Source organism: Neopsephotus bourkii, unplaced genomic scaffold (assembly GCF_033783945.1).
Source record: "Neopsephotus bourkii isolate Nb327-2 ecotype Australia unplaced genomic scaffold, CSIRO-AGI_Nbou_v1 NB_867, whole genome shotgun sequence".
In the NCBI taxonomy this organism is placed as follows: Eukaryota; Metazoa; Chordata; class Aves; order Psittaciformes; family Psittacidae; genus Neopsephotus; species Neopsephotus bourkii.
In genome coordinates this window covers 479,191-506,090 of record NW_026901363.1, presented here as the reverse complement: position 1 = coordinate 506,090, position 26,900 = coordinate 479,191, and the positions used below count along the sequence as shown (strand labels likewise).

General features: G+C 40.8%; 1 protein-coding gene across 6 annotated transcripts; it reads left to right on the top strand.

Moving 5' to 3' along the window:
• The first annotated feature begins 1,058 nt into the window (after window positions 1-1,058).
• ZC3H12B (zinc finger CCCH-type containing 12B) lies at window positions 1,059-26,900 on the top strand. 6 transcript variants are annotated; one of them, XM_061356704.1, is made up of 7 exons: window positions 1,059-1,422; window positions 20,009-20,781; window positions 23,083-23,222; window positions 23,961-24,195; window positions 24,286-24,392; window positions 24,956-25,022; window positions 25,685-25,913. In XM_061356704.1, the coding sequence occupies exons 2-7, from the start codon at window positions 20,171-20,173 to the stop codon at window positions 25,764-25,766; spliced, it is 1,242 nt and encodes a 413-aa protein (XP_061212688.1). In that variant the 5' UTR covers window positions 1,059-1,422; window positions 20,009-20,170; the 3' UTR covers window positions 25,767-25,913. The 6 variants fall into 6 exon arrangements, with proteins under 6 accessions (XP_061212688.1, XP_061212687.1, XP_061212683.1 ...); XM_061356703.1 differs by having other exon boundaries at window positions 25,682-25,913; XM_061356699.1 differs by having other exon boundaries at window positions 24,956-26,900.

The following is a 26,900-nucleotide window of genomic DNA, read 5'->3' as shown; positions in this document are numbered from 1 at the left end:
CCTGTCCCCTCTTTGGTTTAGCTGTGTTCTCCAATCCACTCTTTACTATTCTCTTGCTCTCTGTGGCAATCTGTTTTCTAGTGCTCTCCTCCCTATGCTGCCTTTGAAGTACTGTGAATCTTCTTTGCTGTTTGTATCCTCTCAACTCTCCCTGGTTTTGGCAATGTAGCATCCTTTTGTCTCCCCATGACTGGAGAATACAGTCCTTTATATGCTGCTGCTGCTATTGCTGCCAAATTCCTCAATATTTTATCAGTGTAACTTTCAGCCAACAAAGCCGTAGGACAAGAAGAAACAGCCTCAAGCTGTGCCAGGGGAGGTTTATTGGAGATTAGGAACAATTCCTTCACCGAGAGGGTGATCAGGTATGGAACAGGCTGCTCAGGGCAGTACTGGGGTCACCATCCCTGCAAGTGTTCACACACCGTGTAGATGAGGCCCTCAGTGCCATGGGTCAGTGATGGCTTTCACAGTGTTGGGGTAAAGGTTGGACCTGATGATCTTAAACTTGTTTTCCAACTTGGTTGATTCTATGTACTGCTGGGTGAGATACAAGTTACCATGAGTACAATGGGGGGGGGATGCTGTCAAATGTAAGCATCTGGAAACAGATGAGTCAAAATGGTGCTTCCCAAGATGTGAAAGTTCCTTTAAATTCCTGATTTTTTACAATGAACGTGGATTCTTTCTCTATGCTATTGGGGTTTTGAGCCTTCCACCTCTACTCAAGTCACACTTGCAAGGTTTTTTCCTACAACTGGGCCACTACTGGCTCACTGCATATTTCAAGGGAAAGCTGACACCGGTTTCTGGAAGCTTTGGGAAGCCGAGCGCAGTTACCAGCACCACTGAAACCGATAAGGGGATCTGCAGAGCATCTGGTCTGTAAAACGTTGTTCAAAGCCGAAAGCATGCGCAGGGTGTGTGTTACTCCTTCACTACGTGCAGTGTGTAAGAGCTCCACTGAGCACTCGGGGGGGGGGGGGAGAAGGGGGGTTGGGGCGCGCGGCCGCCGCGTGCCGCGCTGCGCGTGCGCCACCTCGTCGGGAGCGCGCAGGGCGCCGCGAGCAGCCCGGCGCCTGCAGCAGCGGGGGCTGCGCGCGGTTGCTAGGCAACGGCGCCCGGGCAGCGGCGCTGGCCCGGCTGAGGCGCAGGCAGCGATGAGGTGGAGGCAGCGGCCCCCGGGCTGCCGGCGCTGCTGAGCCGCCCCCCTCCGCTCCCTTCCTCATCCCGTCCCGCCCTGGCTCTTGCTCCTCCGCCCCGCTCCTCTCCCCTCGCTCCGGCCTGCACTTCCCCCTCCATGCGGCGGGAGCGGCCGGAGTGGGGCCCGTGCCGCGGCCGCGCCGAGCCGCGCCGTCCCTCGCCTCTCCGCCGCCATATCCCGCAGGGAGCCGCGGGCGGTGTCTGCAGCGACAGCAGCGGGTGAGGCCCCGGCTGGGAAGGGTGGGGGGGCAAGGGTAGGTGGTGAGGGAGGGCGGGGGGCGATGGGGGAGCCCGCTCCTCCTCCCCCTCCTCATCCTCCTCCTCCTCCTCCCCGGCGGCACGGCTGAGGCGCTGTGCGTGCTGCGGGAGGCCGCTAGCGCGCCCCCTGCCGCTCCGCCGGGTGCTCTCCGGGCCTCCCCGCAGTCGAGGCGCGGCCTCCTGCCGTCTCCCGGTCCCCTGCTGAGCCGCCGCTGCCTCTCCCGACCCCGGGGGTGCCTCGGCCGCCCTGCGCGCACGGGGAGAGGCGGCTGCTTCCCCACGGCGTGCCCGCTGGCCTTGGCGCTCTGAGGCCCGCGCTGCCTGGGTGAGAGGGCACCGGGGCCTTCGCGGGGACCTGCCTGCGGTGGCTGCACGGTTGAGGTGGCCTAGCCAGCTGGGTACGGAGCGGGGAATTCGTCTGGTTTCATTTAGCAACTGTGAGTGCCAAGGAGCGGTTGCGAAAGCTGCGTTAGCACGCTGGCTGAGAAGGTGTGCGGTGTCAGCATGAGAAGGGTAGCAAGGAGCTTGTATTAACGAAAGGTGATGAAATAAGGCAGTTGTGGAGGGTACTGATGATCCTGCTTGTATCCTTCCGTTTTGCTTTATAATGCAAAAGTGACTGAGGAACTGGTCACTGCCTGCAGTATGCATGAGGTTGAGATACTTTTTTTAATCAGTTATTTTTAAAATGCTATTTTCACAGCTGTCTGCTTTTCAAATTGGCATTTCAACCTTCGGGGTATGTATTTCACAAGAGCTCTGTGTTTCCTTGTGCAAGTTAGCAAACAGTAAAATTGAATCAGTAGCTATGTTATGTCGTCTTGAGTTGATAAATGTGGATCTAAATTAAATTGGGTTTATTGTGATACATGTGATACTTTACCTTTTTTCATCTTGGAATGTGTTTCAGTGATCAGCATCTATTGTCATAAATGTGAAGTAGGAATAGAAAGAGAATTAAAACACTGGTCATTTATGAATTCCCGTTACGCCTGTCAGTAGTTCTGTGTGCCTGTGAATGTGCAGCATTCCACATCCATCTGATTTCTTATGCTTGGTATATTTGTTTATTGAAATGGATGTAATATCAGGTAGTCATTTTTGTATACGAGGTATCCTTTGCTGATGAGAGAGATCTTTTGATTGTCAGGTGTTATAAATGGACCGTGGTATGTAGAACTGAAAGGTGTGTTTCACAAGTGTAGCTAATGTCACGTATAAAATTATCTTTGCTTTTTGCTGGGAAAATGGGTTAGTGGGCATGTCAAGGTCATCCTCAAATTTGGAGCAGTTTGACTGCTGTTGGAATATGTCTTGTCTTCTTCACTGTCAAGTTTCCCATCTGTCGATCCTGTGGCTGTTGACGTTTTCTGGACTTGTGATCCGTTTGTTTTTTAAAATGTGATCTAATGCTCAGCAAGTTTATTAGAAGCCATCTGTAAAGCTTCCTGAGACAATTGCATGGGAGTGACCTCTTTAAGATGTACTTAAAAAGGAAAATCCAAAGGCATCCAAACTCTCTATTCAGAAAGAATGGAAACAGAAAGTGTTAAGAGGGTGAATGGATGCCAATGGCATTTTATATACAGATGAACTAGTAGGAAGGTAAATTCTTACTGTCAACTGCTGGGGATGAGGTAAGTTCTGGCTTTCTGTTGCTTAGTCCTTGCGGATGCCTTTTCCAGTGCAAATTACTCCATTGTAGACATATACTGGTTTTGACTTTCCTACAGTTTGCAACTGATTTTGGTAGACACTTACAGTTCTACTATAGATCTCTAAATAGTAGAAAGAGACCAAATTGCTTCCGTCACTTGCACTGTTTACTTCAAGAGCATTGGAGCTTTTGGGAATGAGGAAGGCAGTGGGTGAGTTCAGGATGGAAGCAAGGCTTCAAAAGGTGAAGAAATGCAATTTATCAACTCAGAAGAAGCTTCCAGATCTTGCCACGTTACAAATTAGTTTGATATTGATTTGTCTATCTATCTCAAAATGTGTATGTATATATATATTTGTATATATATATATGGCTATAATGCTATCTAGACCTCACACATCCCTGAGAATACTGTCCTCTTTTGATCATGGAATCTGCAAGACATAAAAGGCCTTGAAAAGCCATGTGTACATGGCTGGACAAATATATATTTCTATATATTATATATAGAAACTTACATTTTTGGTGAGTTCATTGTAAAAGGTTTTGTTTTTTTTCCCTAGGCATTATAGATGAAAAGCATGTTTGAATAAAAATACTGGTAGTTAAAAACTATTTACATTTGTTACTGTTTGTGTTTCATTTCTCGTGATTTGTCCCCTTTTGTTGATAAGCTGTAGTGGATACAATATATTCATGCTAACACAGAGAATCCATCTGGAAGTAAGAATACCACAACCACTTTCTGAAGCCATGATATGTAGCACTGTGTTTGATACATTTCAAATGTAGGAACCATTTGAAAGTGCAGACGTAAGCAGTAGAGCACCTCCTGAAATGGTCTTACTGTTCTGAGATGAACAATTTCCTAATGAGATTGGCCATAAGGAGAACTCTTCATCATCAGTTTTGTTTCAAATCTATACCTTCTTTCTATATTGAAAGCAGAGTGTTTTAAAGGTAGCTGTTGTATTTCATTTTCTTACATGAGTTGTTTTTGACATTGTTTGGTAGCAAAGCAAGTTGAATCACCATGTCAAAATAAAACCCAGGCTTTGCATGGCTTGTTGTGTGCCTCTTCTGCAGTTTCGTTAGGATCTCATGGTGCAGTGTAACTAAAGCCTTTTACAAGTCCTGCCATAGGCCAAGGTGCTTGTTGGTTCCATAGTTGAAATAGAAGAGCTCTTTTTCCACATGCAGTCTATCTGGAAAGAGTTGACTCTTCACGATTAGTGTCTGTTGTGATTATGGAAGTCAACTTCTATTCCAGTTGTCTGGAGAGGAGTGCTGTAATGGACAGACTTAGGCTAAAGCCAAGTTTAGACTATTAATTATTGTTAGTAGGGACATCCACAAGGAATTTAACTCATGTAATGAGCCCACAGACACCTCAGCCAGATCACATGAAGTCAAAGCTAAACTAAACCCCACAAGCGATTGCCCTCTGTACTCCCCCTCCCCCTTTTGAAGATAAAACACTAATTTCAGACTCTTTGCCAAGTCTTTTCTGATTTCTAGATTGCCCAGATTTAAAAAACTAATAAAAACCACCCCCCTAAACCAGAAGAACCCACCACACAAAGACCCCTCTCTCAGGCCTTATCCATACATAGATCTCTCTTTAGAAGGGGAGAGATGCAGTTGCTGGAGAGTAGGGATTTGCAGCTTTCATTTTTGAAAGCAAAGCAGTAGGCTTTTTCTCTTGTCTTCTTGAAGATGAGTTTCCAGCTTCTTCACCTTAGAAATGTGTAGTGTTATCATGCTAAGAATGAAAGAATCTTAGAATAAAAGAATAATCACTTTGGGTTGGACTCCAGGAGTTCATCCAGTGCAACACTGTGCTCAGAGCAGACCTAATTAGTGATAGGCTGACTTTGGTTCTGCAGAGTAACAGGTGTGAAAATCTAATCACAAGCTGCCTTTGAGCTTCTCTTGCTGCTTGCCACAAAGGTGCTGTTTGATACTTCCCAAGCGAGGTGTCTGTCTGCTTGTCACTTTTTTAGCAGCTTGTGAAGTGGTGGTTTCAGTTTATCAGAAGGCATCTGTCTTACCAACTGAGGACATCCTGCCTCTTGGTGGTGGCAGAGCATGTGAGGGTCCACCCAGTGTGTTGAGACCTTTTCAGACATGAATACCCTTCGTTTTTCAGGTTTCTCAAGGATTGCTTCCGGATGAGATTTTTGGTTTAAAGGAACATTTGGTTTAGTCTATCAAAGTAGTATTCTAAATACTCAATTGCAAAATTAGAATGAGTGTAAATTGATAAGATGCATCACATCCTTGATGTGTCTTCAGCTTAGCTGCAAACACAACTCCTTTTTTTTTTTTTTTCTTCCCAGAGCATTAATGAGTCATTTAGATCTGCAGAGTAGGTTGTACCAAATGGCCTTCTATCAGAATGTGCATTAGCAGAACCAGTGCACTACTTTGCTTTCAGATCTGAACACATGATCTCAGTCTATAAAGAACTGCTAACAAGTGATCTTTTTATGTAACGTTATCAACTGAAGTGTAAATGTTGCCTTGATAGGGACACCAGACTTTGAGTAGCAATAATGCCAGCTGAAACTGCTTGAGATTATAGAGAAGGTTGGTGGAAAGAACTACTGTAGTACTGTGAGAGCACCTTCTTTTGAATGCATGCTTACTGTCTACTTTTTTCTCCTCTCCGTCTCCTTCTCTCTTTTATTTTCCTGGTTTAGGAACTACAGTTGAGCACCTGATGTGACAGAAATATTCAATTTCCTTCCCTTCAGAAGTCTGGCCTCTTCTTTGTACTTGTTTGCTCAGCACTACCTGTTAGGTGAAGCAATCTGTTAACTCCAGAGGCAAATCACAGACATAAAGAGACAGCTAAAATGCCACTTTCTGTGTTTATAATTCCAACTATGTCCATTCTGTCCCTTAGAATTTGCACTTACGAGTGTTGCAAATGAATTAAGTTCGAGGTAAGATGCTTAGATTGTGTACTACCTTTGTCTTTCTCTTCAGTTTGCACTTGATTTGAAGTTGACTCCTTCACAAGCCATTTCAAGCCCTCTATTTATGACATGCTAGACACAGCGTGCTTTTATGTGTAGTTTGATACTGATAGCAGTGATTATTTGAAGTATTTACTGAAATACATTTAGAATACCTCAAACATGGAGGTGATACTGGAGTATCTTAGTACAAGTTTTCAGTTTAGCAAAACTCCACGATGTGCTAAGAACAAGATGAAGATGCATATCCTCCTACCAGGGCTTCTGTTCTAGGATATTGTTATTCTAGTATATGTTTTTAATTGAATCCTGTAGTCATCACCGGAGCAAGGGATTCATCACATCTTTGCGGAGCAAAGAATATGTTGTTTTATTTAATGTTCCAAATCTGCTTTGACTTTAGTGTTTAACAGGTTTTATTTGGATCTTCAGAAGTGGCCGTGGTTTCTGAAACTGTCAGCTAATCAAAATACTTATTTGCCTGTTGTCTGTTAACAGGTTCATGTTGGGGTTTTTTTCTGGCATTTTCTGAAATGATCTCTAAATTAATTTCTGAATCCTTCAGGAAAGGTTAGCCATGGAAAAGCACCACAGATGTTCAGTCCACTTGTCAGCCAGTGTTTGTGTGTTGATACTACAGTTTGAGGAGAGTTAGAAAAATGAAGTTCTGAGCATCTTCTTGGAGGTCTTATTTCTGATGGAACAAAGTACTTTTCTGTTTAGTGTCTCGCTTGTTGTGGGCAGGTTAAGCACAATAGCACAGTAAGTCAGTCCTATTTCCACTAAGCTGAACAACAGAGATTCAGTTGCGGTCAACCAAGAACCTATCTGTAACTTTGTGACCTGCTGGGACTCTGGCAGATCTGGGAAGTTTTTTGGGTTTGTTTTTTATGTCTCGATCACTGGAATTGTTGTAGTATTTAATTTTGCTCAAAAAAAAGACCATTAAAAGGCAGAGTTCTGTTCTTTAACTTTCAGTCTTGGAAATAAGTAGTGGCTTTTTGATGTAATTCAGCTGAATGTCTTGTAATTGCTGAATGACACTGTGGCTCTCTGATGTCTTGGTCCCTGGTCCAGCCAAACACCAATCACTTGAAATGGAAAGTGAGAAACTGCGGTCCTTAGGGGGTAGCAGCACAATTCCTTTTTGCTCAGCAATGCTTGTATAAGATATTTTTGTCTACCATAAGGGTTCATTCTTGCCTTTGAGTTGCAAGATGTTCTTCCCCTTTGCACAGGGGCAATTATTTTTTGGAGATGCACTGGAAACTTGATCAGTGTTTAAAAACAAGCATTTTGCCCCTATCTCCCCCTTCAAAAACTCCCCACCCAGTTCTTTTCCAGCTGGCATACATGAGCCCATCAGCCTCTTCATAATGTAGGAAGTCATGGACAAGTTAAGTTTCTGGCTTAGGGGTTTTGGCTAAGTCTCTATGGCAAGCTTGCATGAATATAGGTGTGCTACCTGCAGACAGTCTCATCAGATTTGAAAATGAATGATCTGCCAATGCAGTGGCTTACCTTATATCATTGCCCTGAATTGCCATAGCTCTCACACAGCAGGCATCCTTTGTTTTAAACTGAGTCAGTCGTGGGAAAGGGATTTCAGGGACAGTGGGCAAGAAGCTGGTGAGGACGAACAAGTGTGTGACTTAAGCTTTAGCAGCATTTGGAAGAACTCTTTACTTTTCTAAATTGGTCTGTGAAATGTATCAAGTGACACATTGAAAGATTCACAAGGTACGTATATATATATATATATATATATGGGCATATCTATCTCTGTGTGTATGGTGTTTTCTTTTTCCCATTACTGCTCTGTGTAGACAGGACAGATGTAGGCACAAAAATATTCAGAAGATCAGAAAGGTAAAGCTTAGTTTGGATTCCTCAAGTTCAGTCCTCTGCACAGCTATACCTCTTCTGCCATTACAAGTGTTCCCTAAGCATTTGGTAAGAAAGAATATCCCCTTCAGGGTTGGGTGGTGGTGATGGCTACATTCATCTTAAGTGGTGAATCAACAATGAAGATCTTCCCTTGTTCTTTGCCTCTGTAGCAGAAGTGTGCTAAGTCACATTCCTTACTGTTCTACTGCAAAGGTGTTTAAAGGAGGGAGACAGATGCAGAAACAGGAATGACAATTCTGTTTTCTTCTTTTATAATACGACACCTGAATTGACTCAGAAAGGAGGCAGCTTCGAAGTAAAAGTTATGATAGTCATAACCAGCAGGCTGGTTTTCAGTTGTGGCTTCAATATTAAGGACAAGGTATTACCAGCCAGCACTTCACTTTAGACTTTAGTGTTGTATTTCAGAGAAGTTACAGTAAGTAGAATAAGTATATACTACTACAATAATAAGTATATACTACTATATAGTACTACAATAAGTAGTGTTGTATTTCAGAGAAGTTACAGTAAATAGAAAAAGTAAAATCTTTTTCTTGATGTTCTGAGTTTGGCTTGATAGAAGACTCCACAACATCAGGCCTTCAATTAGTGTAAACTTGAGGTTTCTCTGTTCATCAAAATGACAGTGTTGAAACTTCCCATTAGGATGTTGAGACTGACATTGCATAGTGAGGTAAGAAAAAAACCCATTAAACTGAGTCAAAATGCTGTCATTTATATGGCTTTAGTTATCAAGGGATTAAAAACTCTGATCTGCCATTTTAATGCTTCTGTTAAAAGTGCTGTGTGACTTAGTGCATGCTCTGGGAATACTGATTATACATGTCTCTAAAAGTATAAAGGAGCTGCAGATCTGTGCTCAGGTCTTTGGTTTAGACCATCTCTTCTACAACAGAGGGATGCGTTGGTTTAATTTATAAGATTCAAAAGTACAAAAAAGTATTTGAACATGTGTTCATTTTAAGTTATAATAAGAATATTCCTTTTAAATAGGAAGATTCCTTGCTCCTCCGACCTGCCTTTACCTTGGCGAAAGCCTGATACACTTGTTTTCCTTCACCAGGTGGCTGGTATGTATTTGGGACTTTTTATGGAAGCTGTATCAGAGAATGCTGTACATCTGGCAATGGTTTGATGTTTATATGAGTGTTGTTTGCTAAGTACAAAAGCTCTTAAACAATCTCAATGAAACTATTTAAAATACAGTTTTAAAGGGAAAAAAAGGACAGAGTTCTTTATTCCCAGTCCTGCTGGGTAAATTCAGAGTGCTTGGTCATACCCTCTTGTTGACACGATGGAGAGTTGCACTTGAAACTGTGACTACGGATTACAAATGTTGTTTTTGCAAAAGTATCACATTTGGAGTTGCTTTAATTTCAAAATGGCCAACTTAAATAGGAGAATTGTCTACAAAGCCCATTTTCTCCCGTATTCAGATGGTCCTGCAACACCTGACACTGTCAATGCACATGAAATATACTGAGCTGCCACATGTGTCATGCTAACATGTAATTCATTCTAAGGATCAAAAACCAAATGGTGAAAGTGATTAATACCTGTTGAATTACAACATATGTATTATTTTGGTATGCATGTGTAAACTGTAATGGATTCCCGTTATCTCTGTTTAAAGTCATGATAAATATGGAAATCAAGTGGTTCGAGGTGTATAAACACAGAGGCAAAACGCTACAAATCACCAGCCCTTTTTATTGAGGACAAAAGATAATTGCACATCACGTCACGCAGCGCAGCTCTGCTCTTTGAATCCATTCTGAAATACCCAAATGTTAATTTTGGAATATTTTCTGCTTTTCTTCAGTTGTGAATCTGTCCCAGCAGATGTGTGTGACCTGAGTGTATAATTAGAATGAGAAAAGCTACCATTTTTATTTGTGACTCATAGGCTTTGTCAGCTTTAAGAGCTTCTTTCTCAGTAGATGAAATAGCTCACTAGCTCAGAAAATATTCAAAGCAGCAAGCAGGAGTGTGTAATCTCTGCACTGCTCCTAAAATGAGGATACAATGAGAAGGCTGTGGCTTCAGTGCCATGAAAACACGGATTTTTCAGTTGTGTCACTTTCTTCATGAACACTCTAGGTATGTAGTTTCAAAGCAAAGGGCTAAGCCAAAGCCCAGTGTCATCGGTGCACCTTGGGATGCTCTTTGTGCGCTCTGACATAACTCCTGCCTGCTAAATTCTGTTTTGTCACAATCCGGAAGACGTTTGCAGTTCATTTCGGGTTTTGGGGGGGTTGTGTGTGCGCTTCAGGCCCAAGTGGTCATGTCTTTAAAATGGAAATCAGTTGTGTGTTGGAGTTTTTAAAGAGCATGGAAACGTGCTCAGAGAGCAAATGCATCTTTAGTGTAACCACTAGTCTGTGCTGTAGCACACTGCAGTGCTGGAGCTCCTGTTGGATGTAGTATCTGAATACTGAATCATTTTCAAAAGACTTTTCTTTTCCTTGGTCGCTGCTCGTATTGTTTCCATGGTTTTAGTCTCTTAATTTACTGTAATCAGTATGTGTATTACCAGGAAGGTGTCAGCTTTTGTGTTCGTAGGCTTATACACTGTCTACACTGAAATCACATGGCATAGCTGTTGTAGATCTGTAGTATACCAGCCTTACCTGTTTGGTTGTGAAGATGATAGAATAGGTTTCATTCATTCATGTATTGTAGAACAAGTAACTCAGTATCATGCGAGGTTTATGCAGTTCGTGTTTGCTGTTAATGCCTGAGTTGGCTATGTGGAAGTGATTTTGGCTGGACGTCTTTGTGTACTTCACTCAGCTGCTGCTGATGTAGAAATAGCCACAGTAGTCAAAGACTTGGCTGTTGTTTAGAACAGCCTTCTTCCAGAAAGATGCCTCTCCCTGTATAACAGGAAAGAATCTATACAAAGGAGCATGCTAATGATAAGTTAGTGAAATGAAGAGATGTAAGATAGTAAAACATTAAAATTCACATTGAAGACAAGGAGGGAATAACTTTGTTTTTGTAATAAAAGACTATGCCACCTTTTTTTTTTAATTCTTAAGATGTTTATTTGACAGTTTAAGAAATACCAAAGGAGAAATCTGCACTATTTATTCCTCATTGTGCATATGGAACTCCCCCAAATGTTACCATTTCATGTATCAGTGTTCAGTTAGATAACAAATAGTCCTCCCCCTCCTTAAAATACTTACTATGGGATCACTGTCATATGTATTTATTATCCAGGTGAGAGACATTTGAGAAAATAGTTGTGGTTTGGTTGATATTTCCCTTTATTAGTTTTGTGTTTTAGCATCTGCAATGAATGGCAGAACACAAGTAAAGCTGCTTAACGGTGAAAAGTTGATTGAAAGAGTTAATGAAATATTTTTAATGTAAAAGTTGTTCCTCAAAACAGACGGGTGCACTATAGAATTGCCCCTTTGAAGGGTATGGCTCAGAGCACACTGAGCTGGTGGAAGGGGAGTGTCATAAGGGACTGGAAGTTCTTCAGTCCATTCTCTCATCCTGTCTTCTTTGACTGTGTTGGGCCATCTGGAAGGAGCTGGCTTTGAATAGAGTATTTCTAGCACCAGCTCTTTAATAGTCATTGTCATTTGAATAGTAATTGTTAAGTAATTCCCAAATATTTTTCATTGCCATTAAAGCACTTTATTATTGAGCAGACATTTTCCTTCAGTTTTAATACCAGCAAAATTAAATAGATGCTTTCAGTTTGGTCTTTTATGAACAAAATACAGCTGATTTTGCCTCACACTTTTCTCTGAATCACATTATCAATTCTACTAGTCACTAGTCGTGACTGTGCCAAAAGAGGTGTTCAGTCAGGAAACTTGGTTGCTTAGCAGTGAACATCGTGAGAATTAAAATATTAAAGCCCTGGTATATGTATTTCTGAGTTATAAGATCTTCACATCAGAAATTGGTACTGGTTTTCTTTTCTCTCCGTATGTGTGTGTTCATATTCGTGTGTCTTTGGAGAGAATGTAACTCATACTAAACAAACTGCAGTCTGAGCCACACGGTGTTACTGTTTCTCATCTGCGAGATGAGCTTTTATTCCAGCTTTGAGAAGATTTTGGGTCACACTCACTTCCCATTTTGCAGTTATCAGTAAAATCGAGTGTTACTAAAATGATTTATGTTTTTAATGTTCTGGTTTTGCTTGTAAGTGGATTTGTTATTTCATTATGCTGTGGGTGATAACTCATCTGTACCAACCAAAGAAGTGGAATAACAAAACAAAGCAGTTGAAAATGATCCACAAGGATAGGTTTGTAAACTGATGGTTAGTGCTTTTTTCCAGTAACTTTTTTTTCTGTGCACATAAGAGCAAAGTGAGCATAAAGGCAATGAGATAATAGAGAATTCTCAATGAATCACCTATTGTTTCCAGAAATAGAGCTCAAGATATCATTATCCTAAGACTGCCTGAAAGCTGTCAATTTATTGTACATGATGCATGAATTGCTTGCACTAGATTGAATGTAATCCATAGCTTGCTCCTGTACTATTCAGTCTGATACTGCCCTGATAAAGGTATACTGTGTTTGCAGGCTAACTTCATATGCAGAGGTGAGATCGTCACTTTGTCTCTTCACTTTATTCTCCTCATCCTTCTGTAAAGGGTGCCAGAGTCTCATCAGGTTTTTTTCAGGCTTTATGCTATACCATGTAACTGTGGAGTTAATTCAGATGGCTTGATCTGTTTGCTTGCTTCACAGATTTCTCATCTGCAGATCTTACCTCCTTTTGCTTGAACTTCTGGCTAAATAAGAATTTTAGTTCACCCTGAATATTCAGCTTTTAATTCCAGAAGAGTGCCTATTCCTGTCTTAGAGAGAAGAATCTATACAGAGGAGCATGCTAATGATTGATAAGTTAGTGAAATGAAGAGACATAAGATACTAAGACGTTAAATTCACGCTGAATCCATGAAAACTGCTGAAATGCTGCTTTCATTTATCCTGGATATGTGGGTCCAAAATCTGGGAATTGTCCCAGACTTGGCTGCTTCTTAGCCTTACACAGTCAGACTCTGAAGGTCAGAGGTTTCTCAATGTTATGGCCTGGGAGGTGGCTGAGATTGTGTCTTCTGTTTCTGTTAATCCACCAAAGCATTTATCCAGTCTTTCACTTCATACTGAGATCCTTTCCTAACAGCTTATTTTGATGTGTGTGTTTCCACACATGCATATTAAACACAATTTCTTTTCACTTGTCCCTTTAAGATCTCTCAATAAAACCCCCTAGTGTGCTTAGAAGACTTCTAAAGGTGTTTCAGTGAACTGAAACAATACAGAAATGTTTTGTCTGGTCTTGCTGATATTCCAGTTATCACTTGATTAATTCAGATGTCATCATCTAAGTATTGTATTTGCTCCTGGGCAGGGACTGTGTGGTTAGAATAGAATAGGAACTGATTGAGGTGTTTAGGTACAGTTGTATTACCACTGCTTGATAATGTAAATCAGAAATTCTTCAGTATTGTCAGTATTCTGCAAGATGTTGTGTTTGAACTTCTGAGAAGTGGAAAAACAAACTCTACCATTGCAGATTTGCATAGACTGAATAGACCAGTGAGTTGAGTGCATACATACATTGCTGCAGAGGGGAAGTTTGCTCAGGGAAGTACCAGTTGTGACTGTTTTTACATGTATCAGAGAAATCACGAGCTTTGTCACCTGAAGTGGGAAGGAGGAAGATTCAAAGCCAGGAGTTGTTTTCATGTGGATATGGAAAATGTGAACTGTGAAATACAAATGATCTTTTATTTAAAAATGATGGGTTTGCACATGCTGTCTTGTACACTGTGCGTATGCAGATGGTGCATATTGCACACAGGGTATCACTCTAAAGTTCACTGTTATCTTTACTCCACTTGTAGAAAAATTCAGTGGTGACTTGTTTGATTAAAAAAAAACATGTGGGACCTGATGGTGGTGTTAGAAAAGAAGTTGACTTTAGCTATTTCCTTTACAAAACATGAAAGTTTGCAAGTTTAAGTGCACCACGTGTGTGCTTTATACAGTTACTAGTAACAAAGATAGGCTTGAAACCCAGCAACAAAGGTACGTTAATGCAGATTTTAAGTTCTTTGCATTGTATTTTTCACTTTGTACTTTATTAAATCCTTTTTAAAAAGAATTTCAAGTCAAAATTATAATATGTTGACAAAACATTTGAGAGCAAGTAGGGGATATACATGTTGGCACATGATTGCTAGCAAATACCAAGCTGAACTAGCCAGCAAGCTGTTTCAGTGGCTGTGTTTGTGTTTATCTTTGGAGTGAGGCAACTGAGGAGCTGGCTATCAAAGGCACAGCATGTCCAGGCCAACAGCAGAGAGCACAGCTGATGGGCACAGCTTTGGCCAGCAATGGGTCCATCTTGGAGCCTGCTGAGTGGGCTTTGTTCAACATGGGGGCAACTCCTGGTCTCTTCTCACAGAAGCCACCCCTGCAGCCCCCCTGGTACCAAACTCTTGCCACATAACCCCAATATGTATGTATGTATCTATATATGTATATATTTCCCACTAACAGACCTTCATCTTCACCAGCCGGAGAGGGGAGCAAGATGAGGCCATTGGTACTGCTTGTGTTTGTGTGGGTGCTGATTGCTGGTATCTGTGTGGCTGGCCATGTGTGTGCTGGATACACATGTGTGTAACCTGGGATTACTTGCTCACCTTGCTAATGGCTGGAACTGGGGTATGCACCTACTTGGGATTTCCTGAACAGAAACCATAGCTATTTGTTACAGCATATGGCATGTATTTGACAAGGGATATTTATGACTCTGAGCAGCATGGAAAGCAGGAAACAGTATATATAGACTGAACTGTTCAGAGCTGTGAAGAAAGGAGGGAGAGACCACAGTGCTGGTTTTGTAGCTGAAGGCAGTGTCACAGGTCTGATTTCCAATCTGGAGGGTGTGAGGAAGGGCTGTTGTTATTTCTTGCTGTTGGATATTTTGTTTTGGTGCTCCTGACCCAGGAACAGGGAGAAATCCCACAATATCCCAAGGTGGTGAATGCAGTGGCACAGTTAAGCTGCGCAGATGGAGTGACTGGCTGAGGGTGAAGAGGCTTTGGTGAAGCTGACTTGTTTCCTAGGAGCTCTCTGGACAGAAGTGTGCAGGGCTGTAGAGATGGGATCTGAACACTGCCTGTGCCTCATTTTCTGTCAACGCAGCAGTTGATTCTAAAACAGGTTATCAAGCTATTGACAAAACCCGTTTGGCTTTGTGTGCTGCTGGGTGTTTAAAGAAATGGGGAAAAACTTACTTTCCCATGAGTTACAATGTTAGGTACAGACAGGACCTTTTGGTTTTTAGCACTTCCCTCACAAGCTCACAGATGGATCTGAAGAGGAACTTCTTATAAACCACTGTGTTTTGGTTTGTAACTAACTTGAAGATAACTAGAATTTATTTCTTTTTTTAGCAGATTTTTAATTCTCATCTCATGTATTTGAGAGCTAATGGTGATCACGACGTCACAGACCAGATACTTTCCACTGCTAAGCAAGAGAGGGATGAGACAGCTAAAATTTCCCGCTTAGTGGCTTTCAACCAAAGCCTGACATGAATGAAAGAAAAGGCAAGAAACTCCCAAGATGAGTCACAGAAGTGGGTGTTTCCATAGAATGAGATTTCAGGACAGAGCCACCGATCTAGCACTAGTGAACAAAGAATAGTAAACCCAGCTCAGGACTGGCAGAGAGGAGTCCTACATACACAGCACTGCTTCCTACCACGGATTGTAGCTGAGCTGCTTTCTTCGTGTGACAGAAGTGAGTATGCAGCGGCAGTGAAAGAAATTGTTCCTAGAATTACAATTCGTTTATATTTAAATTGGTTTTTGAATTCAGGATTATTGAGATGTGACTCTGATCTTTAACTGCCTGGTTAAAATAAGATCTTACTTTCAGGGAAGGGTAGATGAAGTTTAGGATGAATTGCTTATATGATGTTAAATAGCAGAAGACTAGAGCTGTGTATGTGGAATTGGGACAATGCAACAGAATGGTGAAATCAGTTTATATGCAGATAAAATACATTATTATGCAGCTAAGAAAGGGGGGGGGAATGATGAGCAAAACTTGTATAGTTGGCATTAACAACAAGAGGTTGAAAAATCTAAATGTGGGAGTGATAGTGACAGTTTTACCCGGATTATTACTGTAAAAATAATCATAGTCTCTCTGAGTGAGAACAGTTGATTTAATTTCCAGTTGGGAAGGAACATATTTTGCTTGTAGTTTGAATTAACGTTGAAGAGTTTATAAGAGAACGTAAACCTGGTAAAAGCGAGTCTTATTGCAGGTATTGTAAAGTGTTCCTTAGTTGCAGTGTTTCGTAAGCTGGGGTGCACTGTGCTGATAACCTGCATTTTCAATCTTCTTTTATAATAATTCTTTATATCCTTTGTTTTAGTTCTGGCAATACAGGGTTATATGTGAGACTGAATTAAAACCCAAGTCCAGATTAAGCTGATTAATAAATACATCTATTTTGGCAAGTACTTGGGTTGGAAATATACTGCTTTTAGTGCTATGTGAGAGAAAATCACCTCAAATGAAAACAGAGTACTGCAATAATAATGGTGTCTTAAGTATTTACAGGGGATACTCTTTGAATACCTAATACTAAAGAACAGGAAGTATACAGCTGAAATCTAACTGATCAACACTGGAATTTCTGTTCAAGTGCAAGGAAACTGTGGGTTTATTCCATATTGCACAAAGGACTTAGAATATAGTTCTTCATTAAAAAAAATGGTGTTGGTTGACTCAAAATTTGGCCTTTTAGGGTTTTTTTTAGATATGTGCTTAGCATTTTCTTTAATGAGCTTGATTTCCTAAGGACACCAGCAGCCCTCTGTGCATGCGTGTATGTGTTTACATGTCTGTGCATCACAAAAAGAGCATGGACCAGTGAGGGTCACTGCATTTGAGATTGCTTGGAGTGATTTTGAGACCATTAACAGTTACTGGTCAAGCTGGCCACCTTTCCTATGTACTTCTCTTGTTTCCTTAAGAACCACCCAGTTGCAGCTGGAAATCCTGCTGTTCATCAGGAGTAATTTTCACTCACACTGTGCTTCACATGACATGAGAACTAGGACTAGAGTTTAGAATATTCTGGGGTATTTTTTGTTCTAAACCTTTTTTTTCCCCCACTGTAGTGTTACGGATGGGAGTGATTCACTCTCAGCCACTCTTCAGGAGTCACAAGTAAATCAATCAAAATATGGAAGATCTTTATCCCCAAAGCAAACAAAGCACATGAATAAATCAGAATGAAATCTAAGGTATTTACCTAAAATTGCTCATCTGTAAACATACATAGTCTTAAAATACCTACCTTTAATTGGTAGGTACTTCCCAGTGTCACTGAAAACACTATGTTGAAGTTCATTGTATTCTGGGTATGTATCTACCATCTCCACCAGTGTGTACATTCGTAACAGCCAGGTGGGATGTGTAGCTAAAGAGCCAAAATTAGAGTGCAGTCTTATAGACTGTTACCATTTGGCCTGTTTCAGGTCATTCTAGATTTCATTACATATTACTGTGTAAATGTTGCAAGGATTAATAATCTTTGCTTCACTTTGGGACAGTTTTGGGTTTAGTTGTTTGGTTGTCGTTTTTTTTGGAGGGGGTGTTTATACTCTTATGAATCCCTCATAGGCAACAGAAAACCACCATTTAGTGCAGGGACATGGCTGAGGAAGAAGGCTGTCAGAGTTGAGTGGTGTATTACGGGCTGTGGTTTTCAGCATCTTATTGTCTGAAAACTAAAGGATGGGAAAACTCAGAATGAATAATCTTTGACTTATGCACACACTGGTGGTTTGCTCAGTTTTCTTTTGTGGCTTATAATGCTTTGGAAAACCTCTGAACTGTTTGTTCAGAAGAAAAAAAAATCAGTTTTTCATTTTGAAGATACTTTGAATATTTGAGATTTTGGTTTTATGTGTATTATATTTGTTTTGCATCACTAATATTCATTAATATATGGATGCATTTCAGCATTTCCATTATTATCCACTTAATTTCAGTATCTGTTTAGCTTTATTCTATGGAAAAAAAATATTAAAGTTGTATTTAAGGAGGAAAAAGCCAATAAATGATAAGGTTACCAATGTCAGAGATGGTTTTCTTCCCCCTACACTAGACACAACTTTCTCCCCCAGACAGATTCTGATACTTGTTTTTAGTCCCTGGTTTGGTATTTTCTGTACATCAAGGCAGTTGCACTGCTGTACATTAAGGGAATATGTCTCTTATTTGCTGTTTTGGTAGGTCACAGTAATTAGGTAAGAGCCACTGTGGTCTGCTGGGGAGACAGGAGTCAGGCTTTTAAAAAGCTTTTGGATATAGTGTACTTTATAATGTTCTGTGTATAAATAATTCATGTACTTGGTTGAGTGCTTGTGCTCTTGAGGAAAATTTTGTCTTCTTGTAATGCTTGCTTATAGCCTGAAGGAGTGGAAGATGTGAGAAGAGAGTCAAAAGGCACATGGAAGAGAGACAGATTTATTCTTAGTTACACGAGTGACCAGTAACCCAAAACAACGAGTTATACTTTCAGTTCTTTTTACTTCTTTTTGTGTGCATGAGGAGCTTATTAGGAAAGCACATCTTCACCCAGTCTCTGTTCCAGTGCCAAAGTTGTGCCTGTTTTGTGTCACAAAAATTCTCATAGGAATCCTGGGAAATAGCTTTTCATGCATCCCCAGCTCACATCCCCAGCTGTTGTCAGACCACAAAGGCACTGGCTATACTGTTAAAAGCAAAGGTATATTGGAAAACTGCTGTCAATAACAGGTCTTTCTTCTGTGGTTGCTATTTAAATCCAGGATCATGCTTGTTATGCCTCTTTGGAAGACATCTTTGCTGACAGGAGCCTCTGCAGTTAAGTGTAGCTTTACAACTGAGCTCTTTCAGACATTTGGTACCTTTTCATTTTTCTACCTTTCAGTCTTTCTTCTCTATGCCTGTTGTTACATCTAAAAGAGCTGACTTGAACAGAAACAAGTTTTATCAAAATGAGACAGTGGATTCAAAGGGATGGTTTCTGCAAGACTATTCCATCATTCTTTTTTGTTACTCACAAGTGGGACTTGCAGCTTTCTCAAAGTAGACCTCTAGCTGATTGCTTCAGTAATCAAGGTTCTCCACTTACAGGCAGTTCTATCTAGTCTTACTTTACCATTTTATCTAAAACTGCTGTAGGTGCAATTCCTCTTAAAAACTGTTTTTCCAGGGCTCCATGACGTCAGTTCAGCCCTTCCCAGGTCACTTTAATCTTCTCGTTTGTCAAACCTCTTGCTAGAATTCCCTGAACAATATTTCTTCTGGTATAACACAAAAATAAGGAGTGTCTGTCCTGCCTTGCTGACAGAATGCAGAAATCTCCATCCATGATTTTGGAATTTCCAGTGCAGTAGGTACAATAAACAGCACAAGATGATCAACATGTAGAACCTTTGTGCATCTCTTTAGTGACCTGGACAGTCTAGCAGCCAGCTTGTAGTAACCTGAAGTTGGTTCTGACAGTAACCCCTTCCTGAAAGAGGCTGAAATGGTTTGTGTTGTATCTTATGCACCCTGGAACTTCACACAGTTATTCCTGCCGTAGACAGGCTGTTCTGCAGTACAAGGCTGGAAAGAGGTTTCTGCTGAAAGCAGTGGGTCACTCTTTCCTGCTTTATTACCTTTAAATATTACTGAGCTACTCCAGTAATTCCAGACGTATTGTGTGGGAAGTCTCATTTTTGTACATAGAGTAACAAGGGGAGGAAAAGAGTTTAATTTGTGATTAAAGAGACAACATAATTATATGCTTTATTCTGATCAGTGTGTTACACTGTAATGTGAATGACTGGGGGCCTCTGCTGCCTTGTAAACCAGGTCATTGTAGCTGAGGATTTCACAGAATCCTCAGAATTAGGCAGAAGCTAATATTTCTGTTCTTTTCTTTTTTTAAGGACCTTCATGTTGGTGTTGTTTATGCCAGAACACAGTAAGCAAGGCACATTAACTCCAGCCTCGTGTCCACCTTTAATTGGCCAACACAATGCAATTGAATATGAATTCCAGGTGGCTTTGGAAATGAAAGAGAACTGAGCTCTGGCTGGAAGCTGAACGTGATGACGGCCTGGTCTATGGTGGGGAAGCTGAAAATGGAGAAGAGGCACTCCAGAGGAGACAGAAATGTGGAACAAGATGCTGGGGAATGCAGTGCTGAATCTGAGGAATGGACGAGCTCAGAAAGTGAACCTGAGCAACCGTACTTCAGAAGCAGCTGTAGCAATACTCAGTGGAGAGAAAAGGAGATTTCCACTAAACCACATCGGCCACTCTGTCGCTCCCCTTGCTTGGATCGCCCAAGTTTTTCACAGAGCAGTATCACACAAGACTTGAAGCTAGATGAATGCAAAACAAATTTGGACAAGGAATACCAAGCTAAAATGGATTTTGCTTTAAAGCTTGGGTATGCAGGAGATCAGATCCAGGCTGTACTGAATAAACTGGGAGCAGATGCGCTCATCAATGATGTTCTGGCAGAGCTTGTGAGACTTGGCAACAAAAGTGAATCAGAGGGACAAAGCAGTGCCAGCAGTACCACCAGTACTCTGGTGCCAAGAGGCCCTTGCCCAAAGGAAATAGCAAGCCCTGAACTGTCACTTGAAGATGAAGTTGTGGATAACAGCGATAACTTGAGGCCAATTGTCATTGATGGAAGCAATGTGGCTATGAGGTAGGTCACCCTGTCACAACATCTGAGAAGAATAAATCACTAAAATATGTATGAGAAAAATCAGTATTGGTGGCAAAGTCATTTTAAGTCATATAGTATACTTACACTGATAATCCATCTTTTTTATCAACTCTCTAGTCCAGGGTTTTAATTACGTTGTTAGACCTTTATGTGCAATCTGTATTCCAATTCCTTTCACCCCCTTTTTGGACCAAGTTCTCCCCTCAAACCTTTTTGTTCTACCAGTCTAGCTGTAGTGTGCTTCGGTGTGCATGGGTTTAATCTTTTTGAAGTCCTTGAGTATTTATTTAATGTCCAAAGGCAACCGATTAGGGGAGGAAAACTTGGTTCTTTGTAAAATGCCATGCCATGTATGCTGATGATACACAGTTGACTTCAGGGTATTTTTGCTCCTGCTGATTAAGCCTGCTCAGAATGCAAAGCAGTTCAGCTGTGTCAGTACAGGGGTATGCATGATCTAATTGTGCTGACTCACACAGCTGTGGCACTTGTAACTTCAGACTTGTGCACATGTGCATTTTGGTCAACACTTAATTCAAGAGGTATTTGTCCCATGCCACTTCCAAACATGTCTGTAGAGTTCAGCCATTTGTTTATCACTGAGAAAGGATGATTTTCTTTAAACATTCTCTTTGGTGATCAGTGATACCAAGATTTCTTGCAGCAGTGTTTGAACAAGAGATTTCCTTTAGTATCAGCTTTCTGCTCTGAATTTGTCTGAATTATTATCTGTTATCTTGGTTTTTTAAGGTATTAAGAAAGTTCAGATTGAATACATTTCTTAATACTTTGAGTGAATTAAGTACTCTCAGATTTGAAATATATTAAACCCCCCCAAATCCTATAAGAATATTTTATATACAGGATTTTTCAGTGCCAAGTTGTGCTGCATTTATCCAGAAGATGTTTCTGTAAAGCAGCATCACCAATACTGCTCTTAACATTTTCTCTGGGCCTGTTGACTTTGCAATCTCTGCAGTGCTTGAGCTCCTCCTGAGCCTAATGTGCCAGGAGCTGGAGAGAAGTGTTTGTACCCTTACTACTGCAGAACTTCAGTCTGATCCCTGATTTATGGAATCATAGAATATCTCAAGTTGGAAGGAAGCCATAGGGTTATTGAGCCCAACTCATAACAAGATGCAGAAGCATTTGAAAATCAAAAAAAAGATATTAAATTCTGCAAAGTCTGAAATGTACAAAAATCTGAAGAAAAATGCTTTAGAAACATTGTGGCTTCTGTATTCATTATTTACATTGCAAGAATCTGGACTAGGCTAGTGACCCATAGTGATGCAGATAGTATTACATCTGTCTGCCTGTGGTCTGTTTCAGTGTTACTTTATATAACGTTCTGAAGACAGAAGAGCACACATCTTGCTGTGGGCCAATCATCTGTGATGTTGCTCTATAGTAATGACAAAGTTAAAGTTCTGAAAGATAGTCCATAGGATAATGATAAAAATACAAATTTCTTAAATGATAAAAATACAAATTTCTTAACTATGAAGCATCCGCTCTACAGAGTGAGAAGTGCAAAAGCTACACACCTCTCATGCTTAAAAATACTGCAGTTATTGATGATGCAAATGGAGACTAAATATGATTCATAATTAATACTGTCCTTAGTTCCTATCAAAACTCTAATATTGGTTATTTCATTTGCAGAAACTTCTTAGGCCATTTACAAAATTCAAGCCGTGTGTTTGAGTCGTGCTCTGTGTTTCAGAAAACAGATTTTTGATGGGCTGAAACAGCTTTTGAGTTATTTCTTTCTCTTAAAAAATCCTAACAAAAAATACAGAGCCTTTACTATTAAGGAAACATCTTATTTTGATCTGGATGTTTAAAAGCACCTGTGCCCATGGCAGCCAGCTCTGTCAGTTCATTCCTTTTTTGTTACTGGTAACTTTCTATGGTAGTATTTAAGGCAAGCTCAACTTGTTGGGGAAAGTGATACTTTTCATTGGATAAGTGAAAATTCTTCAAGTTTGGTTTGGTTTTGCTTTTGAGCTAGTGAAATTATCCATTTCTAGAGTTTGAAGTAGCGGGGTTGCTGTAATTTGATGGCTGAATATCTCTGGGCAGTTCTTTTTCCAGTTATTTAAGCTGGTTGAATGCAAAGGTTTAGCTCTCTTTACAAACTTCATTTCCCTTATATCTTTATATCTCTTATATAAGGATAAAAAAACCAAACAACCCACTACCCCAAAACAACAACCCCCCCCAAACCAAATCTACCTTTTGTCCTTACTGTTTCTAAAACCTTTGCATGTTCTTCAGCCATGGGAATAAAGAAGGCTTTTCCTGTCGGGGGATTCAACTAGCTGTGGATTGGTTTCTGGAGAAAGGACATAAAGATATCACTGTGTTTGTACCTGCGTGGAGGAAAGAACAGTCTCGACCTGATGCACCAATTACAGGTAATAGATCAAGGTTTTCTTTGACCCCTTGGTTAAGAAAAAAAGGTATTGCATTAAGACATAACCATGTTCTGTTTGTGATGTGTAATGGGCTGATGGGTACTGGTGATGGGGATACACACTGAGCTGTGGATGTGATGGTGCACTCAACTATTCATTTGAAAACACAACAGCTTCACTGGTGAGGAAACAAGCATTTAAGTATCTGCATTTGTAACCAGTGCTGGTTTTTCGTAGCACTACTGGATCATTTCAACACTTTTGAGAAGTAGTCAGAATTTTCCCATGAGCAAAATCATTGTTAAACATATAGGAACGGATTCTTACTTGCTGGGTGAGTGTATAGTAAGTAGTATCAGGCCACTGTCTTGAACACTGAAAAGGCAGCATGTGTTTTGACCCATAGAAAGTACTTAGGATGTACTCCAGGCTAACAAGAAGGCTACTGTCATACAGTAATATCCGAGTTCTTGACGTGTTCAGGAAGATTGAGTAAAGGTACATGGTTGTTTAAAGAGGAGTAGCATGGTTTTGAAGCTTAAATACTGAATATTTAGCCAGTGCTTTGAAACCGCAGAGATGTAACTTTGCACCTAGGTATTTCTTAATGACAGTGGGGACTGTATATGAACATAATAACAAAATACATTGTGAGAAAAGAGGGAGGAAGTTTCACATTTCAGAGGCTGCATTTCTTGGAAATGTTTCTGAAGTTGCTCAACTGGAATTCTGTTACAGATCAAGAAATCCTCCGTAAATTGGAGAAAGAGAAAATTCTTGTTTTCACCCCATCTCGAAGAGTTCAGGGAAGAAGAGTGGTCTGCTATGATGACCGATTCATAGTGAAGCTTGCTTTCGACTCGGATGGTATCATCGTATCCAATGACAACTATCGGGATCTTCAGAATGAAAAACCAGAATGGAAGAAGTTCATAGAGGAGCGGCTGCTGATGTATTCTTTTGTGAATGACAAGTAAGGGGTTTTTCTTCAGAAGTAAGGGAATTTGCGAGTTCAGAATCCTCAGTAGAAACTGGAATTCGCATTTCATTTCTTTCCCCTTAGGTTTATGCCTCCTGATGATCCTTTAGGACGCCATGGTCCAAGCCTTGAAAATTTCTTAAGGAAAAGGCCAGTTATTCCTGAGCATAAGAAACAACCGTGTCCTTATGGTAAGTGCCCAAGTCAGATTGATTGGTTGTATTCAAAGGTAGGTGAAGCAAGCAATTAGTTAGCATCTTGTCATACTGGAACAATAAAAAAGTGCCATTTTTAATGTTGCCATCCACGTACTATATCCATTTTTACATCCTTCATACACATACGAGTAAAACAAGTGTAGCAGAAAATGAAGGATTACCAGATATGCCTTGTGGATAATGCAGCTTTTTGCCATTTTCTTCTGGTTTGTATGCAAGAAAGGAGATTCAGAACTGTACAAATTGTGTTAGGGCTGGTTTGTTTTATATAGCATAGAGTACTGATGTCAGTATTGAAATCATGAGCCAGGAGGAAGGAAAAGTGATGTGTCTTTCCCTTGATGCAGTGATGTACATGGGTGCAAGCAGCAGAGTCTGTGACTGCCTGTATATACTATATGTATAATTATTCCTTAGGGGGTTAAAGTAGAAATACTAGCATTGAGAAGGGGTGAAAGATATAAAGAAAAAAAGATAGCAGCTGGTGATACTGATTAGGTTTTGGTTTATTTAACTTGAACCCACTTTTCTTTCAGGTAAAAAGTGCACCTATGGGCACAAATGTAAATATTACCACCCAGAACGGGCAAACCAGCCTCAAAGGTCAGTAGCGGATGAGCTTCGAATAAGTGCCAAATTATCTGCTGTGAAAACTATGAGTGAGGGAGCCTTGGCCAAATGTGGCACAGGGCCATCCAGCTCCAAAGGAGAAATCAGTTCTGAAGTGAAACGCATTGCCCCAAAACGTCAGTCAGATCCAAGCATTAGATCAGTAGCTGTGGAGCCTGAGGAAAAGTTATCAATAGCCCGGAAGTCCGAGGCCAGCTCTGTCCCGTCTCTGGTTTCTGCATTAAGTGTACCAACGCTCCCTCCACCAAAAAGCCATGCAGCTGGTGCATTAAATACTCGCTCTGCAAGCAGCCCGGTGCCAGGTTCCTCACAGTTCATGCATCAGAAATCCTCACTGGAACATATGTCCAGTGTGCAATATCCTCCTATACTAGTCACCAATAGCCATGGCACCTCAGTTAGCTATACTGACCAGTATCCCAAATACGAATCATTGGGGGACCATGGCTATTATTCCTTACTCAGTGATTTCTCCAACTTGAGCATAAGTAGTGTCCGTAACACAGATTATTACGGGGCTGATATGGACCAGGGGATGTATTCTAGAAACTCAAGCCCCTGTCCTGACAATTGCTTAAGCCATACAAGTAATGATTCTTATTCCTCTTACAATGACTTGTATCTGGGTGTAGCAGATGCCAGTTCAGAAGACAATGTGAAGATCCACAGACTGCCATCGCAAAATCGTCTTCAGCCTTTTTCCCATGGTTACCATGAAGCCTTAAATAGAGCTCAGAGTTATGGAAGTGAAGAGCCTAAGCAATCCCTTCGCAAACAGTCAGTTTCCCACTTAGGCCTCCATGCCCAGCATCCAGTTGTTGGAGCACGGTCCAGTTGTCCAGGAGAATACCCTGTGCCTCAAAATGTTCATCCATCAACTGCACAACCAAGCCGTGCCTTGGTCATGACAAGAATGGACAGTATTTCTGACTCACGGCTTTATGAAAGTAACCCTACGAGGCAGAGACGACCACCTCTCTGTCGAGAGCAGCATGCTAGCTGGGATCCATTACCGTGTGCATCAGACTCTTACACTTACCATTCCTATCCGTTGAGTAACAACCTCATGCAGCCATGTTACGAACCTGTAATGGTAAGAAGCATGCCTGAGAAGATGGAGCAGCTCTGGAGGAATCCCTGGATTGGGATATGTGGGGAACCACGGGAACCTCATATCATTCCAGAACATCAGTATCAAACATACAAGAACCTCTGCAATATTTTCCCTCCAAGCATTGTCCTTTCTGTGATGGAAAAGAATCCCCACATGACAGATGCACAACAGCTGGCAGCTATGATTGTTGCCAAATTAAGAACAGGGCGTTAAAGCATTACAGCCTCTTTTGGATAGATGAAACTACGCAGCACATAGGACCTGGAGGAGACCCTAAATGAAGAAGGAAGGGGCCAATCTGTTGTAAATATTTTCTACTAAGATAGTATAAAATTCTGTACACAGTAGCAATCATACATATGCTGAGGCACTATATAAGAGTTTGATTGTATTGTAAATTTTAAGGTTTTAAATATAGGGATTTTTAATAGTATTTTATAGGAAATGCATACCTTGCTGCATGGATAGCTCATTAAGAACTACAATGTCACGTTCAGTGTCTCAAAGCTGTTACTACAAAACTATTGTTAGCAATTATATTGCATGTATTCGTGTACACTTTCAATTTACTTATAAATACCTAATCGGCCTTTAAAAGTAAGCTCTGTACACACCCAGATGACTTCTAGGGTTTCAGCTTTGCCATTTGACACTGCCCACTGGCATAGGAAATATCGAAGGAAAAGTAAACTTGACAGAAATTAAAATCCTCACTTTGTAAAAGGAAAATCTGATTT